Here is a 12,585-nt window from a genome sequence, read left to right as displayed (position 1 = left end):
GTCGTCGGTCGCCGGGAGGACGGAAAGCATGGGACGGCGTAGGACCTGCTGGGCGCCGGGCCGGCTACGACGTGGGCAGGGAGGGGCGGCATGGAGAGGCGGTGCGTCGCCCAGCCGTCGGGGAGCCAGGCACACTTGCCTGTGGCGGCTAGGGTTGGGAAGGTCCTAAGCAGATGGCGACGGGCATGTGTGGGTATGGCTGGGTTGGCCAGGGGCAAAACGGGAAAAAAATGGTCCAGCCCAGAAATCAACAAATTTGAGTTCAAATCTCCTCAAATGGCATTCTAGCGTGTTTGGCAATGTTTGATAATCACATTCCAGCGAATCCCATTTGTGCGATGCAAACGGGCGAAGCCCAATTTTTATGAGGACAAAATCCCGATTTTCTCCTCCAAGATGGATCGAGCTGCGCCTTCTCCATCGGGAGGGTGCGGGAGCGCCGCCGTCGCCTCAGACCTCGGCGTCCTCCGCCTCATCCTCGCTGCCTCGGCGTCCTCCGCCTCATCCTCGCCGCCGTCGCTACCCTCCTCTTCCCCGGTCCCAAGAAGCTATCCGCTGCCGGAGGAGATCACCGCCGCGGCTGTGCTCTGTTCAGGATCTACATCCTCGTCCATATATAGGAGGCATCCACACCAAGAAGAGTGAGGAGCACCAAGGACTTCCGGCGCCTGTTCAGGATCTACATCTTCCCGAGCGAGTTCTTGGTTGATCTCTTCCTCTTTGACCACCTCCCAGGGTATGCAGCGCATCCCCTCCCCCTTACCCCTCTGACCCTTTCTGTGAAGAAATATGTTGATTATTGCTTGTGTCCTTGTAGTTTCATCACGGTTTAGCTGTTTAGGATCCATTCTATAGGAAGACCGTAGTTGTCTTCATAGAAAACGTTTGGGATTTAGGGTGGGGCTCTCTCTTATTTATATCTCGGTTCTTGTAGTTATGAATGATGCTTGCCAATAATTTTTTTCACTCCATATGTGCTAGGTTATTGCGTTAAATTGGTATTGTTCTTGTTTTTTCTATGAAGGTTATACCGACTGCCCTGTTATCAAACATATACTGAGTCTAAATGCAACTGGTAATGAAATTTCTAGTTAGATGTAGTTAAACAACTGTCTTTTCAATTCCATCACTTTGTTTTGTTGCACCATAGATCATCAGATATGAACTGCATCCATGAGTTGTCTTTACCATGCTCACTTGAACCAGATGACTGTCCAACATCCCTGACATTTGTAAACTGTTCTTGTTTTTCTTTAGCTTGTGATGAGCTGCAATCTCCTTGCTTTTGCTTATGAACCAGGTGGCTTGCTTGAACGGGCCAGAGGGGCCGTTTTGAATGGTTGTATTCTGTTCTGTTTTTGAATTGTCCCCTTTTGACATGCTTTTGTTCTGAACTTGCAAGATGTAGATTGCTTGGGTGAAGTTTGCTCTTTATACCATTCAGAATTTCATAGTCCAGCCTCTTTTGAGCAAATTATGACACAATTCTTTTATAATTGTTTACACCAGCTATGTGTTGTTGTTCCCTGCCGCATACTCAAGTTCTGGGCTTTCTTAGGAATCATGTTGCAGGTAATTGGATACGACCCAAATGATGTCGATAATATTCAACATTGCTCCTTTTTTCCTTTATTAGTTCTTTCTATTCATTAGATAGTCTGCTATCATGAGTTCTCATCTAATATGTGAACATTTTCTTACAGCATGTTTTGTTTTTCCCTTTACCAGATTCCCCTTATCGTATTGACATCTTACCTCAAAAATAAATTCAGAGACACGATGGTGAGGCAATGTTTTCCTTAGTTGCTACAGTTAGGATTGTTCTGGGATGCGAATCTGTTCTAACTTGTGGCATCTTCAATAGGTTGGCAATATGATCTTTTGGTTCTTTTTCTGCATCTACGGGCAACCTATATGCCTTCTCTTGTATTACCATGATGTGATGAACAGGATCAACTAGACAACATAAACTTCTGCAGCTAACCGTGATGTATATCATTTTATCATGTGTATGATAGCTAGCCTTTTCTCACTCTTGTATCTGTACATAAGCTTCATTCTGGTGAGGTTCTACATGTAACTGTAATGGAAATGTTATTCCCCTTTCTGCACTGGTAGTGCCACCTGCTGACCTGCTCATGATACTAGTATAACATCATTTGGTGTCTAGCATGGATTAAAGTTAAGTATCCCTGTAATCTGAACGTAGATCTGTGATGCCATCTGGTACTCCATCTTGTATCTGTACATAAGCTCTGCTGTTTTAGACTTGAGTAAATTGTAGCTTGCAAGGTAGCTTTGGTTTATTGTTGATTGTTTCAAACTAGTTTTGAGTTCTAGCTTTGGCTTACGTTGTTGAGAACTTCGGATCATAGCTTATTGGCCTCGCAGGTTCCGGCAGATGTCCGCCGGCCTGCACCTTGCTTCCCGCAAAACCTGGCAGGAGATAGTGGTTAGTTAAGTAGATGTTGGCAGGCTCCTGCATAGGGAGCAATTTATGCAAGCGGGTGATGCCGGTTGGTCTGCAGGCGTCGGCAGACAGGCCCGCCTGCATCTTGAGTACAACACCACCATGCAGCTAGTCCCACTATAATTGCAAAAGTAGCCTACAGCTTTTGAACCGGCATTTCATCGAACACTAAGTGCATGCAGTAGCAGCAATGACGCCGATCAGCAGCAAGCAGGGGTAACATCACCGATCAAGCAAATGAAGCAAATCACATCAGATGAGAACACAATAGCATGGAGCAAAGAACAAGCGTCAGATCTTCTGGGCCGCTCGACCAGGGAGGTTGTGTGGCGATGGGGCAGCAAGGCCTGAGGCGGAAGATGGTAGGCGCACACATGCCTTTTCGACAACACGCTATACGGCAGGGCGTGGCTGTGAGGGATTCTCGCCGCTGCCACACCGGTGCGCTGGAGGGCGGGGTGGGCGACGGTGCGTGGGAGGGCATGAGAGGGGACGACACGCAGGAATGCAATGGCGATGCGGCTGGAGGCCGGAGAGACGACGACGGCATCGATCGATGGCTGACGGCGGCTCAATCGATGGTTGATTGCGGCGACGCAACGATTACTGGTACTAGCATACGGGGTTCTGGGACTCAGGTTTATAGCAGTAGGGGCGAAGCTTGGTTGTGGGGATGTTTGAATCCGGCTCAAGATCAGTAGAGGCGACGTATGAAAAAACTTGACATGGCAGAACGCACCAAAATTCGTTGATTGCTTTAGAAATAGGTATAGAAAGATATAGATATGTGCGGAACAAAAAGACTCTATACACAAGTTACATAGTGGTGCAGTGGCAGAGGGTGTTATGCTTGAGGGGGAGGTCACCGGTTTGAATCCTGCCGGCCGCGTAGCGCGTGAAATGGCGCGAATTACCTTGATTAATATTTTTGACATTTGTTTCATGTTTTTTCAATTTAAATTTTGCCGAGTGTTATTTTTAACCGAGAGTTTTTTGGGCACTCAACAAAGAGACGTTTGATGTCACATTGGTTGCCGTGTGTCATTTGCCGAGTGCCTACGGTACTCGGCAAATAACCTGGTTCTCGTAGTATTTGTTGTATTCTTTGGTTAAGTAGTAGAACCATTAACCTGCAGCCTTGAAGACATGGCATCTTCTGCTCGCATGGAGGATCTACGTTCACTCGAAATTGCTGCTGTTAGTGGCGGTCCTAGAGAATAGGAACAACAATTAACACATGTTAGGTCAGCGGAGAATCAAGTACCTAATGAGGTAAAAAAAATTAAGTAACAAATTTGGTAGAATATATGATATTTTTTGTTAGATGGGTACTTTTATGTACTTTTACCAAAAACTTTTTTCTAGTCGTAGATCTATAGAAAATATTTATCAGAATTAAATTAAATTAGTATTTGGTCCCACTTTTTGGTACTTGATCCCATATTTTGGAAGTACCAGGTACTTTATCCTAGGTATTTCTAGATACTTCCTACCTTCACCACCGTAGGATTTATTAGATGGACGGCTCCTATTTTTTCAATTATGGTAAAATTTCTCTTTTTGTTATAGTACACTTTTAAATGACAATTGTATATGTACAGGAATCGGTCGGTTGATAAATCTGGACAAAATTTGATCCCATCTAAAGTTGGAATGAGTTTTGAATCTGATGAAAAGGCTCATGAGATGTACAACACCTATGCCGGACAAATTGGGTTCAGTGTTAGAAACAGCAAGACAAAGCACCGCCTAGATGGTAGTTTATGTCAAAAACATCAGTTTGCATTAGCCAAGGATATAAAAAAATGACTCGTCACAAAAGGATATTACAAGGATGGGTTGTTATGCTCGTGTTCAGTTGAGTGAACCCTATTATTCATATCGCTTGCAATGTTCTTTTGTCTTAAATTGATTCAGCCAAAACAGAAACATGTCATTGTATACAAACTGAACAACTGCCATGTGCAAGAACAACCATATTTATTTTAGAATAATCTCTCTATTGTAATGCATCCATACATTATACGATTTGAGCCCAACACTATATAAATCATGCAAAATAACTAAGCCACAATAGACTAAGCAACAACTGTCTCACTTCCTGATGGTGTTTCTATATATGGGTGCACTGTTCTTATGTGATGTTTCATCAGAAATGCCTCCTGAAAATCTGAATTGCAAAAGAGCATTCCACGATGCTACGTGTGACTTGTCTGAAAATCTGAATTGCATCTGGGCAAGGCCAATAAGACCACTGAAACCATAGAAATGGATCATCAAAACCGTTCTTCAGAATAGTGCAGTTGCTGGCCTTCTGCGACAAGAGAGTACCGAGCACATGCCTTCAGAAATCAGAATAACACCTCTGCAGCCATTTCCATCATCACTGCCTTCGCATATCAATTGAGCATTGCATTCCAAGTGATTGTGTTCCTATTCGGCATTCGATCGAACATAGCACTGGCACAACAAAGATCTGACACCACTGCATAGCAGTGGCGGATCTAGGATTTTACTAGTGGGTATGCCGTTAAAAATTTTCAGCTAACCATGTGATTCACAAAATTCAGCTAAAAACACAAAATTACTAGAGAAATTTGATAATAACATACAAAGTCTTAAGCTCAACAATTAAATGCAAATATTGCATAAATTAAATATAAATAGTCTAAACATATTAGGTCCAAAATGTACATAAGGGAAGCTTACATACCTAGAAGAGTTTAACGGTTCCTCTACTTTTTATCTAATATGCGATGTCTAAAGGATATGAAAGTTTCAATTATATCATCCCGTTCAATGAATGTGACTAGACAATCATCCAAAAGACTACATTAGCTCAATAAGTCTATAAACAAATGCGCAAGATGTAGCATTAGCTGATGATGATTAATTCTCAAACAATACTGCCTAAGCGTATGCATATTCTTATGTGATTGCATGAACTTGTCTACTGGCTATTGGCAATTTGATCGATCAGTAAAATTGTTTGTCTGATCCTTAAAATTGGTAATCAGGTTGCTCTAGAAACAAAGGTCACCAATCATCCGATCCTTAAATGCAGTTTTGTGCCGTTAGATACTTGCATTGTGCTTTAATTTTCCTGTCAATTGCGTGAACCAAATTCCCAAGGATTATACGGAACTTGAAAGGATCAGGAAGGTAGGAACGCGCCTGTACCGTGAAGGCTTTGGATGACCGTAGAGTAGCAGCCTGCAGCTGCAGAAGATCGGATCGGAGCCACGGAAGAGCGTGAGCCGTGAGCGTCGCTGCTTGTGCTGCAGTCGGCCACCGCCGGCCGGCCGGCGGCCAGATAATGGCCGGAGAGGCACACAGCATAGGGAGGCGTGGACGATTGGATTGAATACGAACGGACACAAAACTGAAACGTCGCACAGGCATACCCTGTACTAGTCCGAAGTCTGAAGTGCTTGTTTTTAACACAGCGGCAGAAGTCTGAAGTGCTTGTTTTTTAACTTAACGGGCTAACTACTAGTACTAGGCTGGGCTAGGCCACAGGGTATGCCTTGGCCCACCTGGCATACCCTGTAGCTCCGCCCCTGCTGCATAGGCTTTAACCAGGTTGGTGGCTACAATGACAAACTCATCCAGCCCCGGCGCACAGCAAATGTCGTGACCACGCCGGTAAGGGTCAGTGGGTCACCACATTGGGGACAACATCCTCAGCGAGCATGCAGCGGAACACGGCCACAGCGCGCCCAGTGTCTCCTGCCCGAGTAGGCGCAGTGACGAGATGGCGCCCCTGTGGCGCCGCCGGGCGGACTCTGCTGTGGTCAATGGGGAGGGCAGCCCCGTGGGGAGGCAGAAGTGTCGGGCGACGAGGAGGGCGGCTCGGGCGCGCAGGAGCAGGGGACGCGACGAATCCGGCGATGGAGATCCGCGGCAGCTCCGGTGATGGGATCCAAAGAACAGGAGCAAAGCAAAGGGTACTGAAGAAAAGGAAGCGGAGTTGTACAAACAAGCTGAGTTGAGGCGGGCGCGTGAAGGAAAAGAGGCAAAGGAAGAGTCGATTATTGCGCACTCTGTCGGATTGGAGTGGGACGGCATCGGGCCAGGGGGCGCTTGGGGAGCTCCCTGCGCCCGGTGCGTACCCAATTTTCTTCCTTAGTGGTGCATACCTTATGAGCGAGCTAAAAGTTTTATTAAATTAGGAACTTCTACATCACTTCAATTGTTCACGAGACTGTAATAAGGTGGTCATTTTTTTTGTGTGTGTGGTCAATATGACCATATGGCGATCTAGTTGCGCTTGAATTGTCGTTGAACTTGCATCAAATTGCGCTTGGTTGGTCACAATATAAAGATCAAAAGATGTGGCTGGTGGTTCCAGCATACCCTGTTTCCAAGTCATTTGACAGAGAGAGGGTAACAGAGGAAATCAGCTCAATTTAGTAGGAGGCAACTCGTGTAATAGAGAAAACACATCAGCAAACAATTTCCCGCGCAATTTCAATTCGTCCCAAAAATTCCATGGAAAATTTTGAGAAGAATTTCCTTGGGATGGTGAAGAGGTGAAGGTCGCGATCTATTTATTCCTGTGCACTTGATAGGCGGTTCATGTCATGAGCATGATGTGATGGGACGCTCGATCTCGATACTATGAATATTGATGATCGGCTGCTAATTTACTGAACTAAGGGGATGGTTAGTTGGTGAAAAAGTTTAGATTTTGGTACTTTAGCATATTTTGTTATTATTTGGCAATTAATATCCAATCATGGATTAATTAGTCTTAAAAGATTCATCTTGTCCTAATCAGTTAAACTTAATTAGTTATTTTTTTCAGCTGTATTTAATGCTCCATGCATGTGTCCGAAGTTTCAATGTGATGGGTACTACAGAAAAAAAATTTGGCAACTAAACACCCCCTTAAGTGATACCCGTGCGTTACTGCATGATTTCTTAAATAAAACTTTAAGGTGGAATTTGAGAGTAAAAACACTAAGGTGATTGCATGGCACATTCATAGAAAATCGGTGCAACACATAAATAGATGGTCCTAGTGGATAGTGATGTGGTGTTTGATAGAGTGGCTTCCTATATGATGTACTCCCTCCGTCCTAAAATATAGGTCATTCTAGGATTTTTCCAACAGATTATGGAGATGGAGAAAAGACTCTCCTACTCCTAATTATTAAGCATTGGGACTGTATTTAAATAATTAAATATGTGATAATTAAAGTACCAACTCTTTCTCATGCACCTTCACCATATGCACCTTCCCCTACATAACTGCATGCACATCTTTCTATTGGTAAAGACACGAAAACGATGTACAATGAAGATGTTTTGATCCATTCTTAACCTAGAATGCCTTATATTTGAGTATAAAATTTGAACTCTAGAATACCCTATATTCCAGGACGGAGGGAGTAGGTATATAGCTTGCATGTTAAAAGAAATAGATGCTATGCATGTTTTTTTAATCGGATCTGGTAAAAATCGATAAGCTAATGGAAGAAACACTAATAGAATATTTGATCACATTATAGAAGAATAGGTGATGAAAAAAAATAGCGTATGTATATGACTTTACGTTAATAGATTAAAAGTATTGCATATAGTAGAGATGACATGGACTTTTTTGTTTATTGGATCTGGTAAAATTAATATGCTAATAGAAGAAACACCAATAAAATATTTCATCATATTATAGAAGAATAGCCGATGAGAAAATAGTGTATGTATGTGATTTATATTAATAGATTAAAGATTAAATTGTGGAAAAGTACTTTCTCGGATTACCAAAGCATTACTCTACCACTAAGTGAAAAGCCCTTTATCGGATTTGAACCGCTCTTCAAATAGGAATCCATTTTCTAACTGGCTTTCGTACTTTGGTGAGTCGTCCGAGATCCTATTGCACGTACATAGTAGATATGACATAGATATTTTTTTGTAATTAATATGAAAACATAAATAGATTGCGTGAAAGGATTTCTAGGAGAACACCGAGTGGGGAATGATGTGGACATCTTGCCTGAACCTTTCATTCGACAAAAGTATTAGTAAATTAAAGCAACGACAGCTGCTAGCTATTTTTTTCATTTAACAAAAACCATTACAGCTGATAACGAATTCCCACATATATATATCAATTAAACACCAGCATAGAGTGAATATTAACACACGCGACCGTACTGTAAACCCCGTGCAACTTAAGCATATATAAAAGAACCCTGCATTTATATATATGTATGTATAGCACCCAGCCGGCGCGGGCACCGGCCGCAGAAGATCCATCATCATATCTCGTCCATGAGCTCTTGGAAGGCGTCCATGGCGGTGGCCGGCAGGCCGAGCAGCACGTTGATGCTCTTCCTCTCCTTGCCGTGCGCGAGGAAGAGGATGACCTCCTTCTCCGGCAGCGTGACGGGGCCGGACATGACGGGCTCGCCCCACCCGAAGTCGGCGCCGTGGAACTCGAGCCTGGACCACGTGGTGATGAGCAGCGTGGACGCCAGCGACGGCCGCGCCCGCGTCGCCTCGAAGTAGTCCACCGCCGACCGCATGTACTCGTCGGTGACCATCCGCACGGCGCCCTGCACCAGCCCCGCCGCGCGCGACACGGGCGCCGACAGAAGCTCGCCGGCGGTGGCGATCGCGTTGGTCAGCACGATGCCGTTCCCGAAGTATCCCCGGGGCAGCGGCGGCACGAAGCGGCGCCGCCCGTCGACGGCGAAGAGCAGCTTGGTGCGCTGCTCGGGCGCGAGCCCCAGGGCCTTGGTGCGCGCGCGCCACACGAGGCCCGAGAGCGCCTCGAAGGTGGTGCAGCGGCCCAGGTCGCCGCCGGCGAGCGCCAGCGCCCGGACGCGCTCCAGCCGGTCCGGGTCGAAGCAGAAGGAGCGGTAGAGGAGCTCCTGGGAGCCGTAGAGCGCCGCCGTGTCGGAGACGTCGGGGATCTCGGCGAACTCGTGGTGCGGGAAGGCGGGCGCGGGCGGGTCGCGCGCCCGGAGCACGGCGCGGTCGAGGAACGGCGGCACGGTGAGCTCGGCGGCGCCGCGCGCCGTCTCGGCCCACGAGTTGACGAACTCCATGGCGCCGATGCCGTCGAACATGCAGTGGTTCATGGCCAGGCCCAGCGCGAAGCCGCCGCACCTGAACCTCGTCACCTGCGGGCAGATCAATTGTCAGCCCATGGTTCAAAAAAAGAAATATGGAGTAATTTGATACTTCACTGATTACTGACAAATTCGAGTAAAATTTGGAGCAGATGTTTTTTGACGAGTTTGCATGGTTCAATTATTCAACTAGTACTTTTGAGTGATGAACATTGCTATCAAACAATGCACACATGATTGGAAGCAAGCTATTGTGTGATCTGAGTCGGACGTTGTTGATGGAAGTAATCATGCGTACGTGCATCAATTTTCCATGTCACCTTGGCCCCGCATGTCGGAAGTCAACATTGGTCGGGCATGGTGTGTCATGGGTGACACGGGCACACGGCAGGACATGGGTACGTACGTATTATACTATTATAGGAAACAAAAGTTGAAGGCGATGTGGATTGGTTGATTTGTTAGGTACAGGTTGGTGATCTAACATCTCACCCAAAAAAAAAAACACTTTAGAGACCGTTTGGATCCTCTCATTTTGGAGCAATTAAAATCTACTTAATAAACTAGACTATTTGGTTTAGAATTTGACATTCCAACACTTTGCAAAATTTAGATATAAGTTTATCCTAAATTCATAGAGTGGTAGATGAAAATTGATTCTATACACCACCAAACAATGTTTGTATTCCGTAAATTATAGCACATTATTTGACTCACTCCTCTATATACTAGAAATATAGCGCATAAGTATCTCTATCATATGACCAACAATAGTATACTAAAAATATATTTCGTATATAATTATGTTAGTTTAGTAGATTTATATCTAAATTATTATTATCAGAATAGGATTCAATGCCAAGGTTCCGAATGGGGCTTAACGGGGCTTAGTGCTTGAGCCCTCTCATTCCAACAGTGAAAACTAAACAGAGACGCTACTATGCAACCATCAGAGATTCTGTAATCCCGACAACTGCGTTTGGATGTGGTACTCTGCTGTAACCACCCCACCTTCAAATCACCAAACTATGAGATCAGGTGATCAGGTGATGGACAAAACCTTTTAACAAAGTGCTTGAGCTGTCCCGGCCCATTCCAACAGGAAGAAACCAAACAGAGACTAGGCACCCCGAACCTTTGAGAATAAAATCAAACAAATTGTTGGGATTTTTTGTGAAAAGCCACGAATACAAATATAAAGTTGACGGGGAGTTGCTACCAATTGACTGATATATAATACTTACAAATTAAAATTTAACTAGCTGAACCTAAACATGGCATAAACTTTAATCTTTGTCGGAAGTTCGTTTTCTTTTGAAAACTCAATCTTTTTCAAAACTGTTTCTCCAAACAAAAACCCAATACCGAGGGGAAAAAAACTACGAAACAGTTACCCAACGGTTTTTTTTCCGTGAACCGTCAATGAAACATCCTTCTTTTTGTGAAAGAATCCAAACACTCATCTGGCCGTTCCAATCTCTCGCAAGACCACAGTACGCTGCCCATGCATCACCAGTTTGGCACGCAGTAAATTCACCTCCAAGATAAATCGAGAAACTTGCCCGTGTTGCAGACGAGGCCAAGTCCCAAGGCTGGACCAGTAAATTTCCTATTTCCGCTCTTCCATTTCCTAAGCTAGACATGCCATTGAATTCATCTCCTCAACCTCCCAACCCATTCCTGAGCTCTCACGCGGCGCCCCAGTAAAAGAGGTCACCTTTTTTCCATCTCTCCCCCAACCACATGCCGCCATTAACGCGACGGCTTCGTCAGAGGTGGCAGCCCGGGCGCGCGGGGCGCCTCGGCCGCCGGGCGGCCAACCGGAAGGTGCAAGGGAGGCAGTTAATTGGCGTACCTGCGCGGTCATGGGGGGCATCTCGAGGATGTGCTTGGCGCCGGGGACGGAGTAGACGAGCTGGCCGAGCGCGGCGGGGTCGGGCTTGGTGAGGTCGCCGACGTCGGCGAGGTCGCAGCAGGCGTCGGCCTCCACGAACACGACGCCCTCGCCGGTGAGCTCCACCGTCAGCTTCATCTCCGGGCTGATGCCCAGCCGCCCCGCCAGCGGGTGGTAGTGCACCAGCACCCGCGCCAGCGCGTCCCGCAGCGCCGCCGCCACGTCCTTGCTGTCGGCATCGCCGCCGCCGGAGTGGGGCTTGTAGCAGTACACCGTCTGCACGATCACGGCGATGTTCTGGTCCAGGTTGGAGAGGTAGTACTGCTCCCCCGTCGGCGTCGGCTCCGCCGGCGGCACCAGCGTCGGCTCGCCGCGCTTCACGCTCAGCTGCTGCGCCGCCTTCTCGCCCGCGCCCGCCGCCGCCGCCGCCACGCCGTTCTCCTTCATCTCGACGACCTGCGTCGTGAGAAAACATGGTGTCACAGAAATGCTCGCAACAGATGATGCCTGATCAGCAAAGCATGCATCAGCTTCAGCAACTAAGCACATGTCACTCACCATGGTCGACGATGCGCTCGGCTGGAGAGAGAGAAGAGTGGTGGTGATGGTTCTAGAGAGAGAAGGATAGCTTAGAGAGAGTGTGTGTGCGCCAGAGAAAACAGGAGAGATGGGTTTGTGATTTGTGAGTTCAGGGGTTTGTGGGGGCAGTGTTTATATTGCAGTTGCAACGGTGGCTCGCTTGGACGAGTCAAGGTAGGAGGGGCTGATGCAAAACAGTTGGGGTTGGAGGGGTTGCATAACTACCAATCTCACTCTCTGTCTGGGATTTGATTGTTGTCCTAAAAAAAATCTGAGATTAGCATTGTTTAAAGTAAACCAAGCACATGACAAAGGTATTGCTAAGATATTTGTACTACGCACCGACTCCACCTAAAATAAAAACGGAGCCTTTTTGACAAACAAGCAGGATTTACATGGGAACTGTACTGGCTCGCTGTAAAATCATTTTAACTTAGGATAGGCAAATTCTGACAGGGTATGAATGGGGATGTATTGACGTTTGTAGATTTTTCTGTGTTGTAAATAGTGCATGAAGCGTCATAGTACAGGAATGTTATTATGTTGGCTAAGGTTTTTTT

General features: G+C 46.1%; 1 protein-coding gene and 1 long non-coding RNA gene across 2 annotated transcripts; one reads left to right on the top strand and one right to left on the bottom strand.

Annotated features, from left to right (window-relative positions):
• The first annotated feature begins 336 nt into the window (after positions 1 to 336).
• On the top strand, positions 337 to 2,291 carry LOC120686561. The gene is made up of 4 exons (XR_005680240.1): positions 337 to 736; positions 1,510 to 1,572; positions 1,729 to 1,782; positions 1,865 to 2,291. It is a non-coding gene; the product is annotated as an uncharacterized LOC120686561 (long non-coding RNA).
• Positions 2,292 to 8,483: 6,192 nt separating this feature from the next.
• On the bottom strand, positions 8,484 to 12,164 carry LOC120686139 (omega-hydroxypalmitate O-feruloyl transferase-like). The gene is made up of 3 exons (XM_039968308.1): positions 12,005 to 12,164; positions 11,408 to 11,902; positions 8,484 to 9,603 (listed from the first exon to the last, which is right to left on the bottom strand). The coding sequence occupies exons 1-3, from the start codon at positions 12,005 to 12,007 to the stop codon at positions 8,737 to 8,739; spliced, it is 1,365 nt and encodes a 454-aa protein (XP_039824242.1). The 5' UTR covers positions 12,008 to 12,164; the 3' UTR covers positions 8,484 to 8,736.
• Positions 12,165 to 12,585: the final 421 nt, after the last annotated feature.

The sequence above is a fragment of the Panicum virgatum genome, chromosome 8N (assembly GCF_016808335.1).
Source record: "Panicum virgatum strain AP13 chromosome 8N, P.virgatum_v5, whole genome shotgun sequence".
Lineage (NCBI taxonomy): Eukaryota > Viridiplantae > Streptophyta > Magnoliopsida > Poales > Poaceae > Panicum > Panicum virgatum.
The sequence above is the reverse complement of the archived record's forward strand: the minus strand, read 5'-3'. Positions and strand labels throughout refer to the sequence as shown.